Source organism: Mobula birostris, chromosome 10, assembly GCF_030028105.1.
Source record: "Mobula birostris isolate sMobBir1 chromosome 10, sMobBir1.hap1, whole genome shotgun sequence".
NCBI lineage: Eukaryota > Metazoa > Chordata > Chondrichthyes > Myliobatiformes > Myliobatidae > Mobula > Mobula birostris.
In genome coordinates this window covers 28,313,034-28,336,659 of record NC_092379.1, presented here as the reverse complement: position 1 = coordinate 28,336,659, position 23,626 = coordinate 28,313,034, and the positions used below count along the sequence as shown (strand labels likewise).

At 42.3% G+C, this 23,626-nt stretch overlaps 1 gene segment (V, D, J or C); it reads right to left on the bottom strand.

Moving 5' to 3' along the window:
- Positions 1-17,080: 17,080 nt before the first annotated feature.
- Positions 17,081-19,284, bottom strand: LOC140203555 (T cell receptor alpha variable 4-like). The segment is given in 2 exon segments: positions 17,081-17,433; positions 19,203-19,284. Coding segments are annotated over 2 exon segments (435 nt in total).
- Between the last annotated feature and the right edge of the window lie 4,342 nt (positions 19,285-23,626).

Below are 23,626 nucleotides of genomic sequence, written 5' to 3'. Positions count from 1 at the left end.
TGATTGTGCCGCGTGGTAGATACAGCAATTGCGCTTGTGAATGTGTACGTGTCAGCTAATTATTAGCCATATAACCATATAACAATTACAGCACGGAAACAGGTCATCTCGGCTCTTCTAGTCCGTACCGAACTCTTACTTTCACCTAGTCCCACCGACCTGCACTCACCCCATCACCCTGCAGTCATTTCCTATCCATATCGCTATCCAATTTAACTTTAAATGACAACATCGAATCTGTCCCAACCACTTCTGCTGGAAGCTTTTTCCACACAGCTACCAGTCTCTGAGTAAAGAAGTTACCCCTCATGTTACTCTTAACGTTTTGCCGTTTTACTCTCAACTCATATCCTCTTGTTTGAATCTCCCCCACTCTCAATCGAAACAAAAAAAAAACTATCCACGTCAACTCTATCTTACCCACTCATGCTTTTAAAATACCTCTATCAAGTCCCCCCTTAACGTTCTATTCTCCAAAGAGTGAAGACCCAACTTGTTCAACCTTTCTCTATAAGTTAGGAGATGAAACCCACGTAACATTCTGGTAAATCTTCCCTGTACTCTCCCAATTTTGTTGACATCTTTCCTATAACTCGGTGACCAAAACTGTACACAATACTTCAAGTTTGGCCTGACCAATGCCTTATACAATTTCAGCATTACATCCCAACTCCTATACTCACTGCTCGGATTTATAAAGGCTAGTATACCAAAAGGTTTCTTCACCACCCTACCCACATGAAATTCCAACTTCAGGGAACTATGCACCATTATTCTTAGATCCCTCTGTTCCACTGCATTCTTCAATACCCTACCATTTGACATATATATCCTATTTTAGCAGTCCTACCAAAATGTAGCACCTCAGATGTATCAGCATTAAACTGCATCTGCCATCTTTCAGCCCACTCTTCTACCTAGCCTAAATTAATCTACCTGTTTTGAAAGCCTACATCATTATCCACAACTCCACATATAAGAGTAGCATCTGCATATTTACTAATCCAATTTACCACCCCATTATCCAGATCATGACTGTCCACCACGAATATCTGGAGTCTCCCATCCAGCCACTGCTAAATCCATTTTGCTAATTCAATATTAATACCCAACGATGGAACGTTCCGGAATAACCCTCCGTGTGGAACCTTGTCAAAGGTCTTACTGAAGTCCATATAGACAACATGCACCGCTTTACCCTCGTCAACTTTCCTAGTAACCTCTTCAAAAAATTCAATAAGATTTGTCAAGCATGCCCTTCCTGTCATAAAGCGGTGGCTGGGAACGGACCCAAGTGCAAGACACTGACGCTGAAGTATTAGGTACAGGACAAGGATGCAGGGCGATGGCAAGGACATAAATAGGAAAACCGGGAACCCGGAACAGGATTGGACAAAAGAGCTAGGAGCTCGGGCTTGGACTCCGAGCCAGAGACTAGACAGGGACCCAGTACCTGGGTCTTGCCTCTGGCTCGGACCCCAGAACTAGGCCGGGACGAGGCTTGACTGACAGGCAGGACGAGGCTGGAGTCTCAGAGACTTGAGGCCAGGCTTGGCTGGAGGCGAGAGACTTTAGGCGAGGTTTCGCAGGAGACAGGAGACTTGTGGGGATTCTTGACAGGAGGAAGGAGACCTGTGTCGAGGCTTGACAGGAGGCGAGAGACTTGAGGCGAGGCGTGGCAGGAGGCTACAGACTTGAGGCGAGGCTTGGCAGGAGGCTACAGACTTGAGGCGAGGGGAGGCTGGAGGCTGGAGGCAGGGGACTTGAGGCGAGGCTGGAGGCTGGAGGCAGGGGACTTGAGGCGTGGCTGGAGGCTGGAGTCTTTAGGCTTGCGGCTAGGCAGGAAGCTGCAGTCTTCAGTCTTGAGGCTTGGCCGGAGGTTTGAGCCGAAACAGGAGGCTGGAGTCTTCAAGCTTGAGGCTAGGCAGGCTCCATCGGGGCAGGACGCCGTTCACCTTGGCAGGGCGCTGATACTCCTGGTCAGGGCGCGGTTCAGGACCGGACGAAAGCATGGGACAGGAAGGGGCAGAACTAACCGCAGGTAACGGCGAGACGGCCGGGCTTACCCGACGGAGGCAAGGAACAGGAAGGGACTAGGTACAGGGTGGTTCCAGGTCAAGACTGCAGGCGAGACGAGGCGAGAGTTACCAACAAGACAAGGCACGGCCTCAGGCAATGCAAGGCGAGACGACAACTTCAGGCGTTGCGAGAGTTACCTATAATTACAGGTAATTATACATGCCATCTCTAAGAATACTTTCCATCAATTTACCCACCACTGACGTCAAACTCACCGGCCGATAATTGCGAAGTTTACTCTTCGAACCCTTTTTAAACAATGGAACAACATGAGCAATACACCAATCCCTCGGCACCATCCCCGTTTCTAATGACATTTGAAATATTTCTGTCAGAGTCCCTGCTATTTCCACACTAACTTCCCTCAAGGCCCTAGCGAATATCCTGTCAGGACCCGGAGGCTTATCCACTTTTATATACCATAAAAGCGCCAGTGCTTCCTCGTCTTTAATCGTCATAGATGTCATAACTACCCTCCTTGTTTCCCCTACCTTGCACAATTGAATAACCTTCTCCTCAGTGAACACCGAAGAAAATTAATTGTTCAAAATCGCCCCCAGCTCTTTTGACTCCGCACATAGCCGTCCACTCTGAATCTCTAAAGGACCAATTTTGTCCCTCTCTATCCTTTTGCTATTAATATAACTGTAGAAGCCCTTTGGATTTATTTTCACATTACTTACCAAAGCAACCTCATACCTTCTTCTAGCTTTTCTAATTTCTTCCTGAAGATTATTTTTACATTCTTTATATTCCTTGAACACCTCATTTACTCCAAGCTGCGTATATATATTGTAGATCTCTCTTTTTTTTTTCCGAACCAAGTTTCCAATATCCTTTGAAAACCATGGCTCTCTCAAACTGTTAACCTTTCCTTTCAACCTAACAGCAACATAAAGATTCTGTACCCTCAATAGTTCACCTTTAAATGACCTCCATTACTCTATTACATCCTTCCCATTAAACAAATTGTCCCAATCCACTCCTTTTAAATCCTTTCGCATCTCCTCAAAGTTAGTCTTTCTCCAATCAAAAATTTGAACCCTGGGTCCAGTCCTATCCTTCTCCCTAATGATATTGAAACTAGTGGCATTGTGGTCACTGGACGCGAAGTGCACCCCAGAACATACCTCCGTCACGTGACCTATTTCATTCCCCAACAGGAGAAGCCACATTGCCTTTTCTCTAGTTTGTCCTTTAGGTATTGCTGCAAAAACTATCTTGCGCACATTTTACAAACTCCAAACCATCCAGCCCGATTACAGAATGAGTTTCCCAGTGTCACGTAAGCCGTGACGGGAATAAAGAACCAGCAGAGATGGAAAGCACTTTGGAGTCCGTTTTTGCGATTACCTAATAATATTTATCAGTAACTATGCAATACAGTAATTTATTTGGAGGTAAATCAAACATGTTAGTATTGATTATAAATCAGTATATCAGTAAGTGGAAATATATGGAAATCCAGCTTCTTCATGTTTAGGGGTAAAACGATACCGTCTTACGATGATGAGTGAAGTTCAGTTCAGTTCAGTTTGTGGTGTTGAGTTGATTAGTGATAGAGGGAGAAAGAAATAGGAAGAGATTTGAGTTTTCGGGTGAGCTGACGCCGTCGATCTTCTCGTTTTCCATCGAAATCCTTTAAAAGTCACCAACTGTGACCACATCATGGAGGACCGGTTTTCTGTGGTGGAGCTATCAACCAAGCAAGGGTGGACAGATGGAGAACTCCTCACCCGTCACTGCCTTTTCCTTTCCACTGCAAGAGCCATTGATCAATCAGACCGATCAATCCTCCAAAAACCCACTTTTTCTGCGGGCACAACAAAGCTTATTCAGTGTCTCAAAACATGTATCTGAGGTCTAACATCTTACCTTCTCTTTTATCTTCCCGTGCTGAGCATCAGCTGTCTCTCAAATAACTCCTCCTTCCTTTGCCTGTGCAAGAAATGTACAAGCAGGCAAATATCCTTGAAGAAAGTATAAACAACCTGTGAGCAGTCTTCATCTCTCTCTCGCTTTTAGAAACAAGTTGTTGGTGTTAAATAACTCTCTCTCTCTCTCTCTCTCTCTCTCCCTCCCTCCCTCTCTCTCTCTCTCTCTCTCTCTCTCTCTCTCTCTCTCTCTCTCTCTCTCTCTCTCTCTCTCTCTCTCTCTCTCTCTCTCTCTCTCTCTCCCCCTCTCTCTCCCCCCAAAAGCACAATCCGTAGGGGTAATCGAGCACAGCTCATAGGGGTAATTCAGGACCCGGCCTCACCTAGTCTATGAGTGGAAAATTAAAATCTCCCACAATTCGATCCTTGAACTTACTACAAATATCTGCTATCTCTTTACAAAATTGCTCCTCCAATTCTCCTTCGCCATTAGGTGGTCTATAATACACCCCTACAAGCGTTATTACACCTTTCCCATTCCTCAATTCTACCCTAATAGGCTCCCTAGACGAGTCCTCTAATCCATTCTGCCAAAGCACTGCTGTAATATTTTCTTTGACAAGCAATGCAACACATGCCCCTCATACTCCTTCCGATTCTATCACACCTGAAGCTATGAAATCCAGGAGTATTTAGGTGCCAATCACACCCCTCCTGCAATCATGTTTCACTAATAGCTACAACATCATATTTCCAGGTATCAACCCATGCCCTCAACTCATCCACCTTTCTTACAATGCTCCTAGCATTGAAATAGATGCATTTAATAAAGTCTCTACCTCTTACTCTCTGTTTATCCTAATGGTGCCAACAACTTTGTTATCTTCTTCTCCCTTCTCGACTACATTTTCGGTCTGAGTGTTCCCGTTCTCTGTCCCCTGCCTATCCTAGCTCACACACGGTCTACTATCTTCCTCTAGTTATGAACTAACCTCCTCATTCCCCGTCTCTTCAATTTGTTTCCACCCCCTAACCATTCTAGTTTCAAGTCTCCCCTGTACCCTCCCTGCCAGGATATTTGTCCCGCCAGGATTCAAGTGCAACTGGTCCATTTTGTACAGGTCACACCTGCGCCAAAAGAGGTCCCAATGATCCAGAAACTTGAATCCCTGACCCCTGCTCCAATCTCTCAGCCACGCATTTGTCCTCCACCTCATTCCATTCCTAATCTCACTGTCGCGTGTCACTGGCAGAAATCCCGAGATTTCTACCTTTGCGGTCCTTCTTCTCAATTTCAACCCTAACTCCTTATATTCTCCTTTCAAGACTTCTTCCATTTTCCTACCTATTTAATTGATATCTATAGCTACCACGATCTCTGGCTCCTCACCCTCCCACTTCAGGATTTCTTGGACGCGATCAGAGACATCCCGGACCCTGGCACTAGGGAGGCAAACTAATATCCGGTGCCTGATTGCGTCCACCGAATCGCCTATCTGATCCCCTAACTATCGAGTCCCCTATTACTACTGCCCTTGTCTTCCTTTCCTTACCCTTCTGAGCTAAAGGGCCAGGCACTGTGCCGGAGGCACGGCCACTGTTGGTTCCCCTAGGTAAGCTGTTCCCCGCCCCCCCCCCACCCCAACAGTACTCAAACAGGAGTACTTATTGTCAAGGGGCACAGCCACTGGGGTATTCTAGATTATTATTTAAACTTGATAGTATTTAACTCTATACTTGTCGTCCTAGTGCTGACCGAGATTTGGACTGACAACAGCAAAGCTTCGCTGACTGTTTGCTTTCGCTCTTCTCTGAGAAATTGGACTTTCGAGTCAACTGGCCCTGACGACAAGCGGTATTCTGATAATGTTTAGATTTCCTTTTCAGCCGTAGTGTAGGCCTCGTTTCCCATTTGTGAATTTTAGTTAACACCCCAATTAGGCTTGGCGTTTATTGATTATTTTCCTTATAACACTGTTCACTTTAAAGATTATGAACTATCGACCTGCCTGAGTGTCACTAATTCCGTAAAATATTCGAGCAGATTCTTTGTAACAAATTGCATCAGGGTTAATAATCTTTACACTGTGCACAAAAACAACTCATCGTAGAACCTTTTATGCTTGTGCTTTCCTTCACAACTGCCTAGTAATCTCTCCCCACGTCGTCAGCGTTAAAATTGTAATCTGTATCTCCTAAAAAAAAAACTTTCATCGTACTGGCGTCGTCGTCGTCGCTGTTGTTGTTGTTGTTGTTGGCTAATATCCAGGGAAAGTGGAAACTCATGAATTGTACTATTGCCTGAGAATCCAGTAGGAATGGATGAGTGAAATTTCCTTCAGGTTCCATTTATTATTTTTTTTTCCTTGTCTGCTCTTCCAAAATAAGAGTTGAATGCCCATGGCGACGACATATTTAGTGGATTTACCTTGATCATCCAGTAGACACCAGAAAAGCAATCTACGACTATGAGAACATTATGGGTTGAAGAAGATCAGGCAATTCTGATCGCTACCTAGTGGTATCGCAATGGGCTGTCCACTTTTGAACTGGTAGTGAAAAACTGCCATGAACCCACAGTTGAGATTATTGGGAGAATATTATTCTGCTACTTATCCCGCTCTTATACTCCACTACCTCTGAAATGCAGTGATTATAATAGTGGCGTCTGATTATAACCAATCATTATATACTCATATGTTGACGGTATAATCCGTTCCCCTGAATATCTGCATTGAATTAGAACAAGAGTGTTCAAAGAAGTCGCGGCGCTAACAACTCAATCTGCTTTGCATTGTATTTGTGTTTGTGAGAGCGTGGAGTTAAAAATTCTGAAGACCACGATACTGTCGTATACCACCGGGTCCTGAACCACACCGAATCCAAATATAGTGAACAGACAGAACTGCACCATTTCAAGGGAAGTCTGGAATTATTCTGTAAATTAAATTCTTGTCGACTTTAGAGGAAGAGACATTGATAGACGGAAACAGGCATTTCGCCGGGGTTCTCTTTGCCACCAGTCGGAGTAACTCTTATTTTGGAAGAGCAGACAAGGAAAAAAATTATAAGTGAACCCGGAAGGAAATTTCACTCATCCATTCCTACTGGATTCTCAGGCAATAGTGCAATTAATGAGTTTCCACTTTCCTTGCATATTAACCAACAACAACAACAACAACAGCAGCGACGACGACGGCGCCAATAAGATTATTTTTTTTTTTAGGAGATGCAGATTACAACTTTAATGCTGACGACGTAAGGAGAGATTACTCTACAGTTGTGAAGTAAAGCTCCAGCATAAAATGTTCTACGATGTGTTGTTTCTGTGCACAGTGTAAAGATGATTAACCCTGATGCAATTTGTTACAAAGAATCTGCTCCAATATTTTACGGAATTAGAGACACCGAAGCAGGTCGATGTTCATAAACGTTAAAGTGAACAGTGTTATAATGAAGTGCTTTTCTTTCGTAAACCTGGGCTGCAAACTCCCGATGATCAAGGTGATCGATATAAAGAATCGATGGTTATCCGCAGAGAGAAATGTCAGGATATAAAACAATATCTCTTTGCTCAGATTGTTGAGATTAAGCAGCAAATTTCCCGCCTAATTAAAATTAATTTGTCACGCACCTATTTTCTGAAGTCGAGACTCAGAAATAAACAGATAAAAACAGAGCGACATCTTGTATCCTGCTACTGTTCGGCAGGGTAGGATGTCGCACCCTCCCAGTGGATGTTTTCCACATGTTTTGATTCACGACTCTCAAATCGCAGACATTAAAGGGCAAGTCTAGCATTTTGGTAACAGTAGAATGCAAGGACATGGCCTTGAGCCGTTGTGTGTGTCGTTTTTAATCGGCAAGAATACAACCTTTTGTTTAATTATCTTAAAATATTGTTGTATCGGAAGTAAAGAAAATCCCCATTAAGAGAGGCATAGTGGATAAATGCAAATCAATTCTACAGAAGCCAATCCTCGATTGTTTGACTAACAGGAAGCACCCAAACAGATGATGTTTTCAAACTGTGACGCTCTGGAAGACATGGACTTGCAAAGTGCACTCAACCACGACTGGAGGTACAATATTTCACATATCATCATACTCTGATGCAAATTTTTTTCACCTGAATATGAAATCATTTATTGAAAAAACGCCGATATTTATACTGTGCATATGATGTCAAAAATGAACAGACGTCGAAGGGAATGGGGTTAATCTGTTCCTGTAAAGTGACAAATGGTATGTTCTGAGGGACATTCTTTATGATGAATTCTATTAATTCTATGTGTTTGATTCTTCGTACATCTCTAAATGGGATCCCGTTCAAGGGCACCGCATGGTGATGTGTACGACAACGCGTTCAAAGTTAGTGGCGCTGTAGACTTCAATGTAAACCTCTTGCAAAAACAACATACTGTGTTCTCAGTATCAGAAAGGAAAGTGAAGTTGAAACAAACATCTGCAAGTTCAGACAGCATCTGTGCAGTGCGAAGAATAGTTCATGCTCTCCATCATATTCCCGATAATCTGTTCCAATCTGTTACAAACCATTGTAATATGCAGAGCGAGTGCCACAATGCAACGGACACCCGAATATGAAAAATAATTCTTAAGGAGCCCTGCAGCATAAACAGTGGATTAGCTAATAAAATGAACTTAATCTTATATTAGTAGGGTTTATGAGAATGTTTTCGCAGAAATATTTGTTGCTTTCTCTCCTATAATGACTCCAATGGATGATGATGGCGCAACTTTAATACACAGAGAGTATGTATCCTTTTCACGAAGGGAATAAATTCAGATAGATCTGGAAAATGAAAAATAAGGAACTTCTGAAGTGTGCCTCGTGACTGTTTCATTTTCTGTTTTGCGGAAGTATTCTATCCCAAGAACTCTCAACAGCAGGAAAACACGTTTAATATGTGGATAAAGTTAGAGCTTGTCAGTATTCCATCATCTATTACCATCAGAATCAGTCTTCAGGTCTGGAGACCGGGAGGCTTACAGCTCAGAAAGGGTCAACCTGAGGAGTGGAATCTCTCAGGCTAAACACATATATAAACAGAAAATCGAGGAACATTTCAAGTCCTCGGACCCCCGGGACTTTACAGACTTCAAACCGCTTAGTACTGAGTCCCTTCCAGCTCTACTTCCCTCCCTGATGAGCTCAATTACTTCTACGCTTTGACCGAGAAAAGAAGGAGGTCACCTTCAAAGCGGATCTCCCACCTGGAGAACTGCCTCTCTCACTTTCCAGCTTCTAAGTTTGCTCCACACTGAGCAGGGTGAACGTAGGGAAGGCAACTGGTCCGGATGGAAAACCTGGCCGTGAGCTCAGAGTCTGTTCAGGGCAGCTGGCCGGAGTCTTCACGGACATTTTAATCTGTTCCTGGCCCAGGCAGTTGTCCCTACAAGCTTTAGGATCGTCACCATCGTGCCGGTGCCGAAAGCATTCTATTGCCACGGGCCTGAATGACTTCCGTCCAGTTGCACTCACCCTCATCATTGAAAAGTTATTTGACAGACTGGTTATATCACATCTGAAATCCTGTCTGCCCATTACCCTGGGCTCCCATCAATTTGCCTAGCGCACCAACAGGTCTACAGAGGACACCATCTCCAAAGCATTTCACTCTGTCCTCACGCACCTGGAAAGCCACGACTCCTACGTCAGAATGCTGTTCATTGACTTTAGTTCTGCATTCAGTACTGTGATCCTCTCCAAGCTGATCGCCAAACTTCGCCAGCTTCGTATCAACTCATCCCTCTGTAACTGGACCTTGGACTTTCCAATTAACAGGCCCCAATCAGTTAAGTTACACAACCTCTCGTCCTCCACTCTCACCTTGAACACTGGCGTGCTTCAAGGTTATGTGCTGAGCCCTCATCTGTACTCCCTTTTCACCAATGACTGCGTTCCTGTACATGGTCCTAACTCCATAATCTAGTTCGCAGAAGACGCCACGTTGTTTGCCTGATCAGAGAGGATGCCGAGACGGCCTACAGGGACAAGGTCCGGCACGTGGCTGCGTAGTGTGCCGACAACATCCTGGCCCTCAACACCCAGAAGACGAAGGAGATCATTGTGCACTTCAGGCATGCTAGGAGCCACACTCACCTCCCCATCGGATCTGTAGTGGAACGTGTTTCAAGCTTCAAATTCCTTGGTTTCCACATTTCCGAGGATCTCAGCTGGTCCCTGAACTCCACCACCCTGATCAAAAAGGCGCAACAGCGCCTTATTTCCTGCGGAGCATCAAGAAAGCTCAACTCTGGCCCTGGATACTGACGGACTTTTACCCCTGTACCATTGAGAGCATACTCACCAACAGCATTTCTGTGTGGTATGGAAATTGTCTCGTATCGGGCCGCAAAACACTCCTGCGTCTGGTGAAAACTGCCCAGCGGATTATCAGCACCCATTTGCCCACCGTTGAGCATATTTACCATAATCGCTACCTGGGCAGGGCATTATCATGGAAGCATCTCACCCTAACCATGGACTTTTTACTCTCCTCCCATCCGGTAGGCGCTACAGGACCCTCCGCTCCCGCACCGGCAGGCACAGGAAGAGCTTCTTCCCTGAGGCTGTGTCCCCGGTGAACTTCACATCACAGCGCTAAGCAGTAATGCACCCATATTGCACTGTCTCAATACTTCTATATTTGTGAGCTGTAGCACTTTCTTTTTCTGCGCAGTTATTTTCTAAGTAACACTATTCTTTGCATTTCTGGTCAGATGCTAACTGCATTTCATTGGCTTTGTTTCTGTACTCGGCACAATGACGATAAAGTTACATCTAATCTAATCTATGACAACGAACAAGCGGGGAAAATATTTGGATCAGTAAATGACAGCGGCCCAATGAAATAAGGTATCAAATGGTGAATTGAACTCAGTCTGGAACTGAATAATTTCCCTTGATTTAGAATGATTTTTTTAAATTTTCATCAAAATACTGCAAGCTTACATTTCTTCCGCTGCTGTGCTTTTTTTTTAATTTAAAAAATCCGTCGGTCAGCTGGAAAATGCCTTCAAGTTAATTCTAAGTAAACAGTTAAGGCAACTTGCCGCTTTGATCTACCAAGTAGAACTTTTCTGTTCCGCAGACACCCAAAAGTGAGCGTGTATGAATTATAAATTTTGGTCAACATGGTATGGTTTTATACTGAAGGACTACCTCCTCGTTGGAATAAATAATACATAAATAAATAATTATCAGCTAATTAACAAATAAGAAACACACTTACTGAATTAATAACATAAATAGATAAATAGATAAACACATAAACGAATGTTAAGTTCATAAATAGAAAGATTTTTTTTAAAAAAATAATAAGAAATTATGGCACGGACGAACAGACTGATAGTTCCGTAAATAAAGAGGAAAGGATAAGTAACCAAAGAAGCAAACAAATAACTCAGGAATGACGTTTAAAACAATTCAGCAGATATTACGTCTCATTCTGCCACTGCTATAAATACTCAACTATCCTAGGAGGATGAGACTATTCAGGAACATTCCAAGGCGATCTTTAAATCGACGGTCACTCGCACTTCCAGTCAGGCGAGCTTTACTGCTTAATTACCTGTACCCTCTGGAATATCACATTCCTTCCGAATAATATCGTGGATCTGGTACTTTCTCGTTTTATTACTGAAATTTTCAAAATGATCTTTCAAAAGACAATATTCTCATTGCATCCCTCTGTTCATATTATGTAATCGGCGCTCAACATTCAAGACGTACACAAAGGTAAGATCAAGAAGGAAATTTGAAATCGAAAGCCTGTTGCAAACTCAACCGTTTCCTGCAGTTAACAGATTTACGATGCATGACTTGGACTGTCGCGAGTGCAACACAAGAATTGCACCATGACCACACTCACCCTCCTGGATCTTCACTGTGAACACTGGGCAGGAATTAATTTAAATATGGCAAAATAAGGGACGTGTAATAGTATATGTTGTTGTAGAGAACTTTTGTTACATCTTTTCAGCGAGAGGGATTAACCAATCGATGCAGTTTTGAAGGAGCTCCTGGCATGCATTGTGTACAGTTTCATCGCTTTTGCAAAAATACAGATAGCGTAAGCATTGAATTGAAATTATTTATCATTCGTTAGCTTTGGATAAATTTCTTAAAAATACAAATGCATGCCGACTTCGCACCGACTATAAGATTTGCAGGGAAAACCGAATCTTATTTATTTACTTATGTTTGTTTTCTTGATTGATTATTTATTTATGTTTGGATACACAGTGAGGAATTTGCCCTTTCTGCACATCGAGGTACGCAGCCCGGCAAACACCGGATCTAATCCTAACCTAATCACGCTATAATTTAGAACGACCAATCAGCCTATCAAATCCTACCAGACTTCGGGTTGTTGGAAGAAAACCAGAGCATCAGACATAAATCCCAGGTGGACCGGAGAGAAAGTGCAATCTCTTTACAAGCAACGGTGCGAATTGAATACGGGTCATAGCTGCAGAAAAAAAGTTGGACTAACCAGTATCATACGGTTTGATCTCTCACTGTTTTTGTGAAACTATTGGCAAGTGAAACTTTTCTCAAAACTACTGTGGCCTCTCCTCATTAAAGACTCACCATCTATTTTGGCAGCTTGTAGCCGATTTCCTTTTCTTCGGCACCACAGTAGCTTTTGCCGGCTTCGGGATAATTCTCCCAGAATAAGATTCTTCTTCGTGAGAACGGACTGCAGGCTTGCTCGTAATTGTGATTCGAAAGCATATCTTCCATAGCTAACGATCGTACACGCGTTCGACCAGTTCATTGCATTTTGATTCCTGTAATTCCTGATGTGAGCTGTAGAGTCGCAGAGTATCGATATAAACACTTCGCTTCTGATATCACCTATTTCCCAGGATGTTCCACTCTCCTTCCCACGAAAGGACTGGTGAGTAGTTGGCATTTACAATTTAAGTTGTAAATTGCTTTCCACACGCTTTCAACTCACCTTATTAAAAAGAAACAGTTTACGAAAATACGTTCTAAATTGTTATTGAGTTTAAAATAAAATTCCCAGTTTGGACGCGAAAAACTCAAAATGGAATTTAAGTGTTTCTAGAGAAAATAAGACACATTAAGTGTTGTTGTCTGGTTGGCAATCGATTATGCACCTATTTACGTACCATATGTCTTCATTAGTAAATGTTGTTTTAATTCCTTGCAAGGTGTATTTAGTTGTTTATTTCAGGATGCAGCGTAGAATAACCCAATCCAGCCCTTCGAACTGCGCAACCCCAGAAACCACTGACAACCCTGACTTTTTTCCGGAACCACATCGAGGAATATAAAGATGGAAAAAGAATCTTAAGAAATGAATTAAAAAAGCTAAAAGAATATATGACTTTGCTTTGGCAAGTAAGTTGAACATAAATCCCAAAGGTTTCTACAGTTATATTAATAGCAGAAGGATAGTCAGGGATAAAATTGGTCCCTTAGAGAATTAGAGTGGACAGCTATGTGTGGAGCCAAAAGAGATGGGGGAGATTCTGAACAAATTCTTTTCCTCGGTATCCACTGAGGAGAAGGATATTCAATTGTGTAAGGTAAGGGAAACAGGTAGGGATGTTATGGTAACTGTGATGATTAAAGAAGAGGAAATGCTGGCGCTCTTAAGGAATATACAAGTGGATAAGTTTCCGGGTCCTGATAAGATATTCCCTCGGACCTTGAGAGAAGTTGTTTTTTTTTTTTTTTGTTTCTTTTTTTTGTGTGGAAATAGCAGGGGTTCTGACAGAAGTATTCCATATGTCAAGGGGATGGTGCCGGAGGATTGGCGTATTGCTCATGCTGCTCCATTGTTTAAAACGGGTTTGTAAGAGTAAACCTAGCAATTGTCGGCCTGTGAGCTTGACGTCAGTAGTGGGTAAATTGATGGAATGTCTTCTTAGAGATGGTATATATAATTATCTGGATAGACAGGGTCTTATTAGGATTTGGGCGTGGAAGGTCATGTTTGACAAATCTTATTGAGCTTTTTGAGGAGCTTACTAGGAAAGTTGACGAGTGTAAAGCGGTGGATGTTGTCTATATGGAATCAAGTAAGGCCGTTGACAAGGTTCCACACGGAAGGTTAGTTAGGTATGTTCAATCGTTAGATATTAATATTGCAGTAGTAAAAACGATTCAACAGTGGCTGGATGGAAGACGTCAGAGAGTAGTGGTGGATAACAGTTTGTCAGATTGGAGGTCAGTAACTACTGATATGCCTTAGGGATCTGTACTGATTCCAATGTTGTTTGTCATATACATTAATGATCTGGATGATGCGGTGGTAAATTGGATGAGTAAGTATGCAGATGATACAAAGATAGGTGGACTTGTGGATAATGAAGTAGGGTTTCACAGCTTCCAAAAAGGTTTAGGCCAGTTAGAAGAGTGGGCTGAAAGATGGCGGATGAGTTTAATGTTGATAAATGTGAGGTGCTACATTTTGGTAGGACTAATCAAAATAGGAAGCATATGGTAAATGGTAGGGCATTAAGGAATGAGGTAGAGCAGAGGGATCTAGGAATAATGGTGCATAGATCCCTGAAGGTGCAATCGCACGTGGATAGGGTGGTGAAGAAAGCTTTTCCTATGCTGGCCTTTATAAATCCGAGCATTGAGTATCGGTGTTGGGAAGTAATGTTGAAATTGTACAAGGCATTGATAGAGGGAAAAATTGGAGTATTGCGTACAGTTCTGGTCACCGAATTATATGAAATATGTCAACAAAATCGAGAGAGTACAGGGAAGATTTACGAGAATGTTACCTGGGTTTCATCACCTATATTACAGAGAAAGGTTGAAGAAGTTGGGTCTTTATTCTTTGAAACGTCGAAGTTTGAGGTGTAGAGGTATTTAAAATTATGAGGCGGATAGAGTTGACGTGGATAGGATTTTTCTATTGAGAGTGGGGGAGATTCAAACAAGAGGACATGTGTTGAGAGTTAACGGACAAAAGTTTTGGGGTAACTAAGGGGGAACCTCTTTACTCCGAGAGTGCTAGCTGTGTGGGACGAGCTTCCAGCAGAAGTGGTTGAAGCAAGTTCGATGTTGTGGTGTAAAGTTCAACTGGACAGTTATATTGGCAGGAAAGGAATGGAGAGTTATGGGGTTAGAACAGGTCGGTGGGACTAGGTGAGAGTAACAGTACGGCACGGACTAGAAGGGCCGAGATGGCATGTTTCCGTACTGTTAATCATCGGACAACTTACAATGTCTAACCAATCCCCGGAGTTCGTCTCTGAGCTGTTAGAGGACACGAGAGCAGTCAGTGAAAATCCACGCATTCCATGTGGAGGATACACAGACTACATACAGATGAAGCAGAATGAACTCCGAACTGTTATTCCCAGAACGGTAATGCAGTCGAATTAACCACTACGCTATTGTGCTGCCCAAAGTATATTAACACAGTATTATATTTATATATTAATATAAATGGATAATATATTTGCAGTTCTTTAGATAGACATGGAACCAGCAATGAATCAAAACATATAAATAATAGAGGTAAATTCTTTATTCTGTTTTCCAATATACAGAGCCAGGAATTGCATTTCAAGTGAATGCATTTTTAGTGCACTACTAGGGGATATCAGTACGAACAGGTTTCATTCCAGACAGAACTAAAGCAAAGTCAAGGAATGACAAAACGTAGGTTATCTCTAATGAGTGGGAGGAATTACGACGTTGCTTTACAATAACTAATGATCGAATGTTTCTTTCTCAGCGCCACTCCCAGTTATCTCGATTACATCCAATTATAGCAATCCGTTCAATTGGATGAGCATGTAATTGCCAAAGCGTGCAGTTTCATTTTAATGAGATTCATGCTATCGGAGGAAACTGAACGCAACGGAACACATCTCAATCAGCATCGACTGCACGTTAATACTCTCTGGCGAAAGCATTTTACAACCTAAGAAGACACATTCAGTCTACCTAAAGTTGCTTTCTGATAAGGGCATGGGCGTGGATATGGCTGATGAAAGCAGGTTGAGTGATCTCGGCGTTTTCTCCTTTGAGCGAGGGAAAATGAGTAGTTACCTGATAGAGGAGTATAAGATGATGAGAGGCATTGATCGAGTGGATTCTCACAGGCTTTATCCGAGTGCTGAAATGGCTGCCGCAAGTGTGCACAGGTTTGAGGTGCTTGGGAGTAGGTATATAGAAGATGTCAGGGGTGAGTTTCTTTACACAAAAAATGGTGATTGTGTGGAATGGGCTGCCGGAAACGCTGATGGATGCGGATACGATAGGATATTTTAAGAGAATTTAGTATAGGTACATGGAGATTAGAAAACATAGAGGCTATAGGTAACCCTAGTAATTTCTGAGGTAGCGACATGTTCGGCACAACTTTGTGGGCCGAAGGACCTGTATTGTGCTGTAGGTTTTCTATGTTTATATGTTTCTGGAATCGTAATGATACCTGTAGTTCGTGATGCCGTATAATTGCAAAACAATAGAGTATGCATTTATTGTTTGGAATTTGTAACGGTTCAATGTCCGTTACTTTTCTGCCCACGATCACACGGCGCAAACGGATTTGCGATGTTCCTTCATTCAAGATGGCTGGTAGATTGCATGTGCCACATGGATATACTGGAGAATGTATTGGGAACCGGAAACAATAATGATGGAATGGCGGGCCACACTCGATAGGCTGATTGGCCCAATTCCGTTGCTATCCCTTACGCACTTCTGATCTAAAATGCGAATTTCCTGAAGGCAATCATGCCTCTTTGATCCAGGAATATATTCTTGAAAGTTGTGTGTCTTCGATAAGTAGAAATTTGAGGATTCGGTAGATCTGGCCACTTCCATGGAAATGATGTTTCGAACCAAGAACTTCTATCAGGACATAATGATTTCTCCCAGCATATTCTGGGTGTTGATTGTGGTACTTTTATTTTCTCTGTTATCATTCTACTAAAAATCCAACCACACTGCGGTTTCTTGCCGTTGTCTCTGTGCTCGGCTGTGGCGTATTTATATGATAAAACCAAATAACTTTTTGTATTGTTCTCTCGCTGCTTAGTAGCACTGTGTGCTTGTAACAAGAATCACCTTAGTTCTTGAACAGCGCTGTCCATGCGCGGCATCACAGTGCTGCAAACCGACTCATTGCACAGTAATACACGGCAGCGTCACCCAGTTGCAATTTGGAGATCGTCAGCTGGCTAATTTTCTTACCAGGATCGACAAAACCAGTAATTCGTTCTCCGGCATTTTTTGTCTTATCTTGTGCTCCGAAAGTTTGACCCTGGAGCAGGAATATGGGTTCCTGCCCTGGAAGCTGGCGATACCAGTGTAATGTGTTGCGACAATACCGGTCATATCCACAGGTTATAATGGCAGTATCGGCAAGTGTAGTTTGCAGTTCAGGAGTCTGAGACACTGGAGAAATGGATTCTGTATGAATGTAAAAGAAGATTTTTGCTGATTTACCGATAACTGACAGAAAAAAAAACAAAGAAAAACGTCCCAAACACGTTAAGGAGATTATTCTTTCACGTAAACTTGTTTCGTTTGATATGTGAGTAAACAATATTTATTGTCGTTGACACTTATTATCTGACTTGCTGCAGTGAAATAAAATCAGGGACTCATGTTAAATTACGGACATCTTGCTATTATCAAAATATGTTTCATATTTTGGACATCTATTTAGAAGGAAGAACTAATTTCATGGAACAGTTGCAGAGAACCTACAAACATAAAGTGGGCCGAACTCCTTTTTATCAGTTGTGTGGTGTTTATTTTAAAGGTCAGTTTCATTTGGAATAATGATGGATTTGCCTGTTTTATTTTTCGAAAAGATAGATTCTCCATCCAGAATTGCTTCTTTTTTTTAAATACCATATCGCCCATAACTTCCAGCCTCTTCCACTGTAACATGTTCTTCACAGTAATGAGACTGAACGGGACAGATTGGTCAGATAATTTTCTAAGCAGCTGAAGGCGAAGATTTATTTTCAATTGGAGTTTAGCACGCGGCGATATAAAGGTTTTGCTCCTTTCTCTTTTCTTAATTTTTCATCAGATGGTTATGCAATTCACTGTACTGCTTGAGAATAAATCGGAGAAAACAAGATTCATTCTTTCTTGTATCTCTGTGACATATTCATATACATATATATATATATATTCTGCTTGCGGGTTATGCCTTAAGCTGCTAACAATATTTCCCACAGTCTGACAGCGGTCGGTTGGACTCATTCTGTGAGCATTTCATCCTTACACATTGCAGAAATTTCCCTCTTCATCTCCCTCTGTTAATTCAGTTTACCACCTTGCCTTTCTACACGGTGAGTGTAGATTCAGTTTACAGAATCACAACACAAGATTTTAAATCAATCGATCATCTATCAAACGATAGTGAAAATGGGTGAGATATTTGAAGAATGGTCGATGTCTCTGGATACTTACCGGGTCTGACCGTGACCGTTGTCCCTTTTCCATCTAGAGTATGAGTCTCCCATTCATACACAATGATCCTGTTCTCAGTCTCCACTATACAACAACTACACTCACGTGAATCTGCTTAGGAAACGCTACAATAGGCTTCCCAATGTTTCGAGGGTTGTTAATGCAACACCGAGCAAGAATATTCCCCATTTGCCGGCAGGTCGATATGTTCGTTGTGAGAAAGCAAGACCAAGTTAAAATAAAATAGGTACACGCACCACACACCGATACCGAAAAGAAAAAAAAACACATAGCATACGTGTCAATCAAAATACATATGCAATATGGAAATTTAAAATAAACTAAACAGATTAGAAGGTGAACAACGCCAGGTTAGCATTTTTTTTGTATGGGATATGGAGAACAACTTGTTTAAACAATGAGTTATTTATATATTTATTATTTTCTATTTTTGTTCAGATCTCTGCCACTGTGTTCGTTCCGAAATATGCACAGTACCTTACGTGAATTTGAAATCTGCTGCCGAATGAATGAAAGAGTCGAGCAGGAATTAAATTCGCAGCGCTGGCGTTTTCTGGTTCCAATTGCTCAGGAACGATTGTGTCTCTCGTTGGCGACAAGAATGTGTTTTTTTAAATTCGCTGTCGACATTTATTGACACACACCTCAGGTAGGCAACAACATCTGCGCACACGCGATATGGGAACATAAAGACTGTAAACGATTCGAAAAAAAAACTGACGGTTAGCTAGACTGCAGGACGGATCCACAGCGAGACAGGAAGATGAGCTTACCCGCAGATCCATTGTGCTCCGTCTGATTCAGGAATATGCTACAGCGAAAGTTTTTGTACAGCGCGACGCCGAAGCCCATCATTGTGCTTCACGCCATCTGTACACAGCCTGACAATAATAGGTGCCGCTGTCTTCCACTCGCAGGTCCCGAATTTCCAACGAAAACTGCTTATCAGTTTTCTTAATCAAAGTAACAAATCTGCCCCCGCGGGTGACTTCTTTCCGTTCGGCCGCTGAGTTGCTCTGCCTGAAGAATTTTCCAGTGAGAAAGCGATATTCACCAGTAGAACCAGGCTTGAAACTGCAGGTGATAGTGGCAGTCTGACACTCATTCGAGTTTACAATGGACGGGCTCTGAGTCACCGACTGACTCATTGAACCTAGGAATACAACAAAAAAACGGAGAAATGTGAGTTGCAGTCACAGACGAACCGCACGAATAATCTAAGCTGGTTGAATCTCAGAGGGCTCAGACAGATTTAAAGTAAATGTAATGTGGATGTGTGAAAGGTACTCACTCCGTAAGCAGAGCCAGAGTGTGAAAACAAGGGAGACTCCCATCGTCAACCAGGAATATTGCTGAAGTGTCGAGGAGATGAAGCCCACGGCCTGCAGAGTTATGGTAGAATGTACTTCAAAGATGGACAGTAAACTGTTAACAGCAGGTTATTGAGGGACAGCTGTTGGTTTTGATTCTGTTTCGTGTCTTTGAACCGAGTGAGGAAGCCCCGCCCAAGACTTCCTATTGTTCAACCTGTGTGACGGAGATGGCCTATAAATTGATCAGTCTGAATCATTTGCCTTGAAACAGACACTTTTCTTCAGAGAGAGAGAGAAAGAAAAATGGTTATTTGTTCTTTCTTGATGTTGTAACGTGTGCTCCGAGTTTTCAAGTATGTTTCAGTTCTTATATTTTGTGACTGAAATCAGTCTATGCTCTGATCTTGACGGCATGTACGCGGGACGAGCTGACAAACTCTCCCTCATTCTTGGAAGAGTGTGATGGCACATTCAGCCTTTGGATGCACCAATTCCTCATGGCTACTTTTATTCCACAGAAAGTATGGATGAGAGGAAGTCTGCCGCCAAGCGGTTTCAAATTGAGTGTGCTTGAACAACGGCGTAAAACAGACAACCCTTCTTTCCCTTCTATTCACATTCGATGTCAATCTTGTCGCTTGTGTCCAGGGGTTTGTAAAATCTGGAAGTCTGTTTCGGATAAAATGAAGTTGACATCCACTACGGCAAAAGACAGTGCAAGAGTCCGCAGCTTTACAGTTAGTTGAGTGGAAGACAGATTTAGTGAGATGTTAGTGGTTATATCGTATTATTATTGATATGTTGTTGTTGTTGATATTATGATGATGATGATGATGATGATTATTATTATTATTATTATTATTATTATTATTATTATTATTATTATCATTCTTGGAGAACTCCAATGCAAACCTCCTGTAAAATTCTAGACTCCGCAGCAACTGCTGCAGGTAGAGACTGATAAGCTGACATTAGAGAAAATTGCTACCATATTGATATAGGATAAATGGAGGACAAAGGTAAGTGCAGGGTGTGGTGAAACGTTAGTAGGATCATGAACTGATTTATATCGGTCTCCACCGCACCGTATTCCGAAGGCTCAACGTTATGCTCTACTGCACTATTTTCTCTGTTCTAACGGAATAAACCTCGGGTTAAAGAGGCCAGAAGAAAACAAAGAGAAGCTCAGCGCATACGCAAGGGAAGTGCAACAAATAACATCGAATGTGAGGTACTGCTCTGCAGACCTACAATAAAATAGCAACATATGTATTTAATACTGGTGAGACTGGAAAAAAGCTCATGTTTGAGGGAAAAGTGGAAATGCAAAGTGCCACAGTCGAATAGGAAGACTAATACGCTGTTTTAGTATTGAACGCAGATTTGTCTAGGGTTTTGTGATTAGACTGGGGTTCGGTGAGATCTCACCACAAATAGTCTGCAGAGCTTTAATGTCCTTGTACCTCCATAGTTACTGATCTGTCTTTAATAATCTTGCATATTATGCCACCATCTGTACTGAAATTTTAGCAAATAAATAAAGAAACAACAAATTATTTAATTATGTAGTTATTTAATCAACCGATAAATGAATAAATGATTGAATAAATGAATACAAAAATAAATAAATTGAAAATTATGTAAGTGAAATCTCGGCTACGATGTGCAATGAACAATCGCGTATGCGACCTCTTGGAAATGGAAGTTAACGAAATATGTATTTAAATTCCCGCCAGGTGGAGATCCGAACCGTGTTGGGACGGAGCTCACTCAAGTTTGCCTATTGAGTGCACACTGCATCATCTGGCGGCTGTTTGATCTTTTAACCAGAGATTATCGGAGATACAAAGCGTGAGAAAACATAGCTCTGACAGGTTCGCCGATTGAGAAAATAAGGCATCTACTCGCGGTGGTTTGGTGTTTAAAACTGCTGCCAATTGGAGATCGCAAAGAGTATAAGACGGAGTTATCTCGCGTTCGCCGATTCGAATGCATAGCCCACCAATTCGCCGCATTTTCGTGTTTGAAAAGTGATATGGATTGAATAACAAGAACAAATTCGGAAAAGGTAGGGGAAAGCGGTACGGCAGTCGGTGGTGTCGACAGTGTTACAAAATAAATTTGAGGAATTGCTTCTTCGATGTTTCAGCGAGATTAGGCGTGATTAAGAGAATACGAAATGTAGCGGGCATTTTTCCACCGTAGTTTGTTTACTGTTATTTTCTTTCATTATTTATATTTGTTCAGCATGAGCTGTAATATGCCAGGCAGAAAAGTTAAACGGAATACACAAAAAATGCAGTACTAACTCAGCGACCATGCAGCATGTATGGGAAGGAGTGAGCATTCGGCCTGTCTGGCCGGAATCATTATCGAGCCCTTATACTTGCATGTACTCTTTGCTGGTTATTGGAAGAGAAGACTCGGAGTTCTCCAGTATCACTGACGACTACTCATGGATGAAATTCATGCAATTTCAGATTCCTACACCCCGTTTTATGGAGCGGAAGCTGGAAGTGGATGAACGCTGGATGTTTCGAAAGGCTGAGGGCGTGATAGATTGGGCATAAAGATGGTGGGTGCACCAGAGTTACCGGGGGCAGGAAAGTAGGTGACAAGAAAGACAAAGGACTTAAACAGCTTGTGCAGAGTGCAACTGTGGAAATCTCCCCGAACAACATATATGCTACTTTGGATAATGCTGGGGGCATGAGGTAGCAGAGAAACATCACAGCGGTGTACACTCCAGCATCGAGTCTGTTTCTGTGAGAGAGAAGAAATATGAATTGAATCGAATAGAATTGACTTTATTACCTACATCATTTACATGAGGAGTACATATCTTCACGTTATATTTCCTTTTAAATATGCAACGCGTAATTAAAAAAAATATATAATAAATACGATGTACAACAGGGCAGTCAAAATAACATAGAAATACAATTGTATCAGCATGAGTTAATACGTCTGATGTCTTGGTGGAGGACGCTGTTCTGGATCCTGGTTGGTCCTGGATTTTATGCTGCCATCCCGTATCCCGGACAGTAGAAGCTGGAACATTTTGTGCTTGGGGTGTCCCGGGTCTCTAATGATCCTTCGTGCCCTTTTTATACACCTCTCTTTCTAAATGTCCTGAATAGTGGGCAGGTCGCACCTACAGATGCGCTGTCCGCACCGCTCCTTGCAGAGGTCAGCGATTGAGGAAAGTACAGTTCCAACACAAGGCAGTGAGGCAGCCAGTCGGGATGCTCTCATTTGTGCTCCAGTAGAGCGTTCTTGGGACCTGGAATTCAATATCAAACTTCTTCAACCCTCTGAGGTAAAAGAGACACTGTTTTGCCTTTTTTAGCACACAACCGGTATGTACCGACCAAGTCAGATCCTCAGTGATTTGTATGCCGAACTTGAGGTTTAAAGATCCATTGATGTCAATCGTAGTTAGCCTGTCTCCATTCTGCCTGTAGTCCACAACCAGCTTCTTTGTTTTTTTTTTGTTCTGCAAATTTGCGAGAGAAGTTGTTTTCTTGATGCCACTATGTTACTGGTGGTGAATAGTTCTCTCTAGACTCCCTCATTATTTTTTGAGATTAGGTCCATCATGTGGTGTCCTCAGCAAATTTAATTAGCAGATTGGAGCTCTGGGTAGGGACACAGTAATTGGTAATGAAAGAGTAAAGGAGGAGGCTTCGTACACAGATTTGGGCCACGTGTGTTCATGGTCAGAGGGGCAGTGGTGAGGGTCCCTCTCTTATCACCGGCGGCGATCTGACAGAAAGTCCAGGATCCAGCTACAGAAGGCAGGGTGAAGGCCCAGGTCTCTGAACTTGTTGTTGAGCCTGGAGGGAATTACAGTTTTGAATGCTGAACTGTAGTCCAAGAACAGC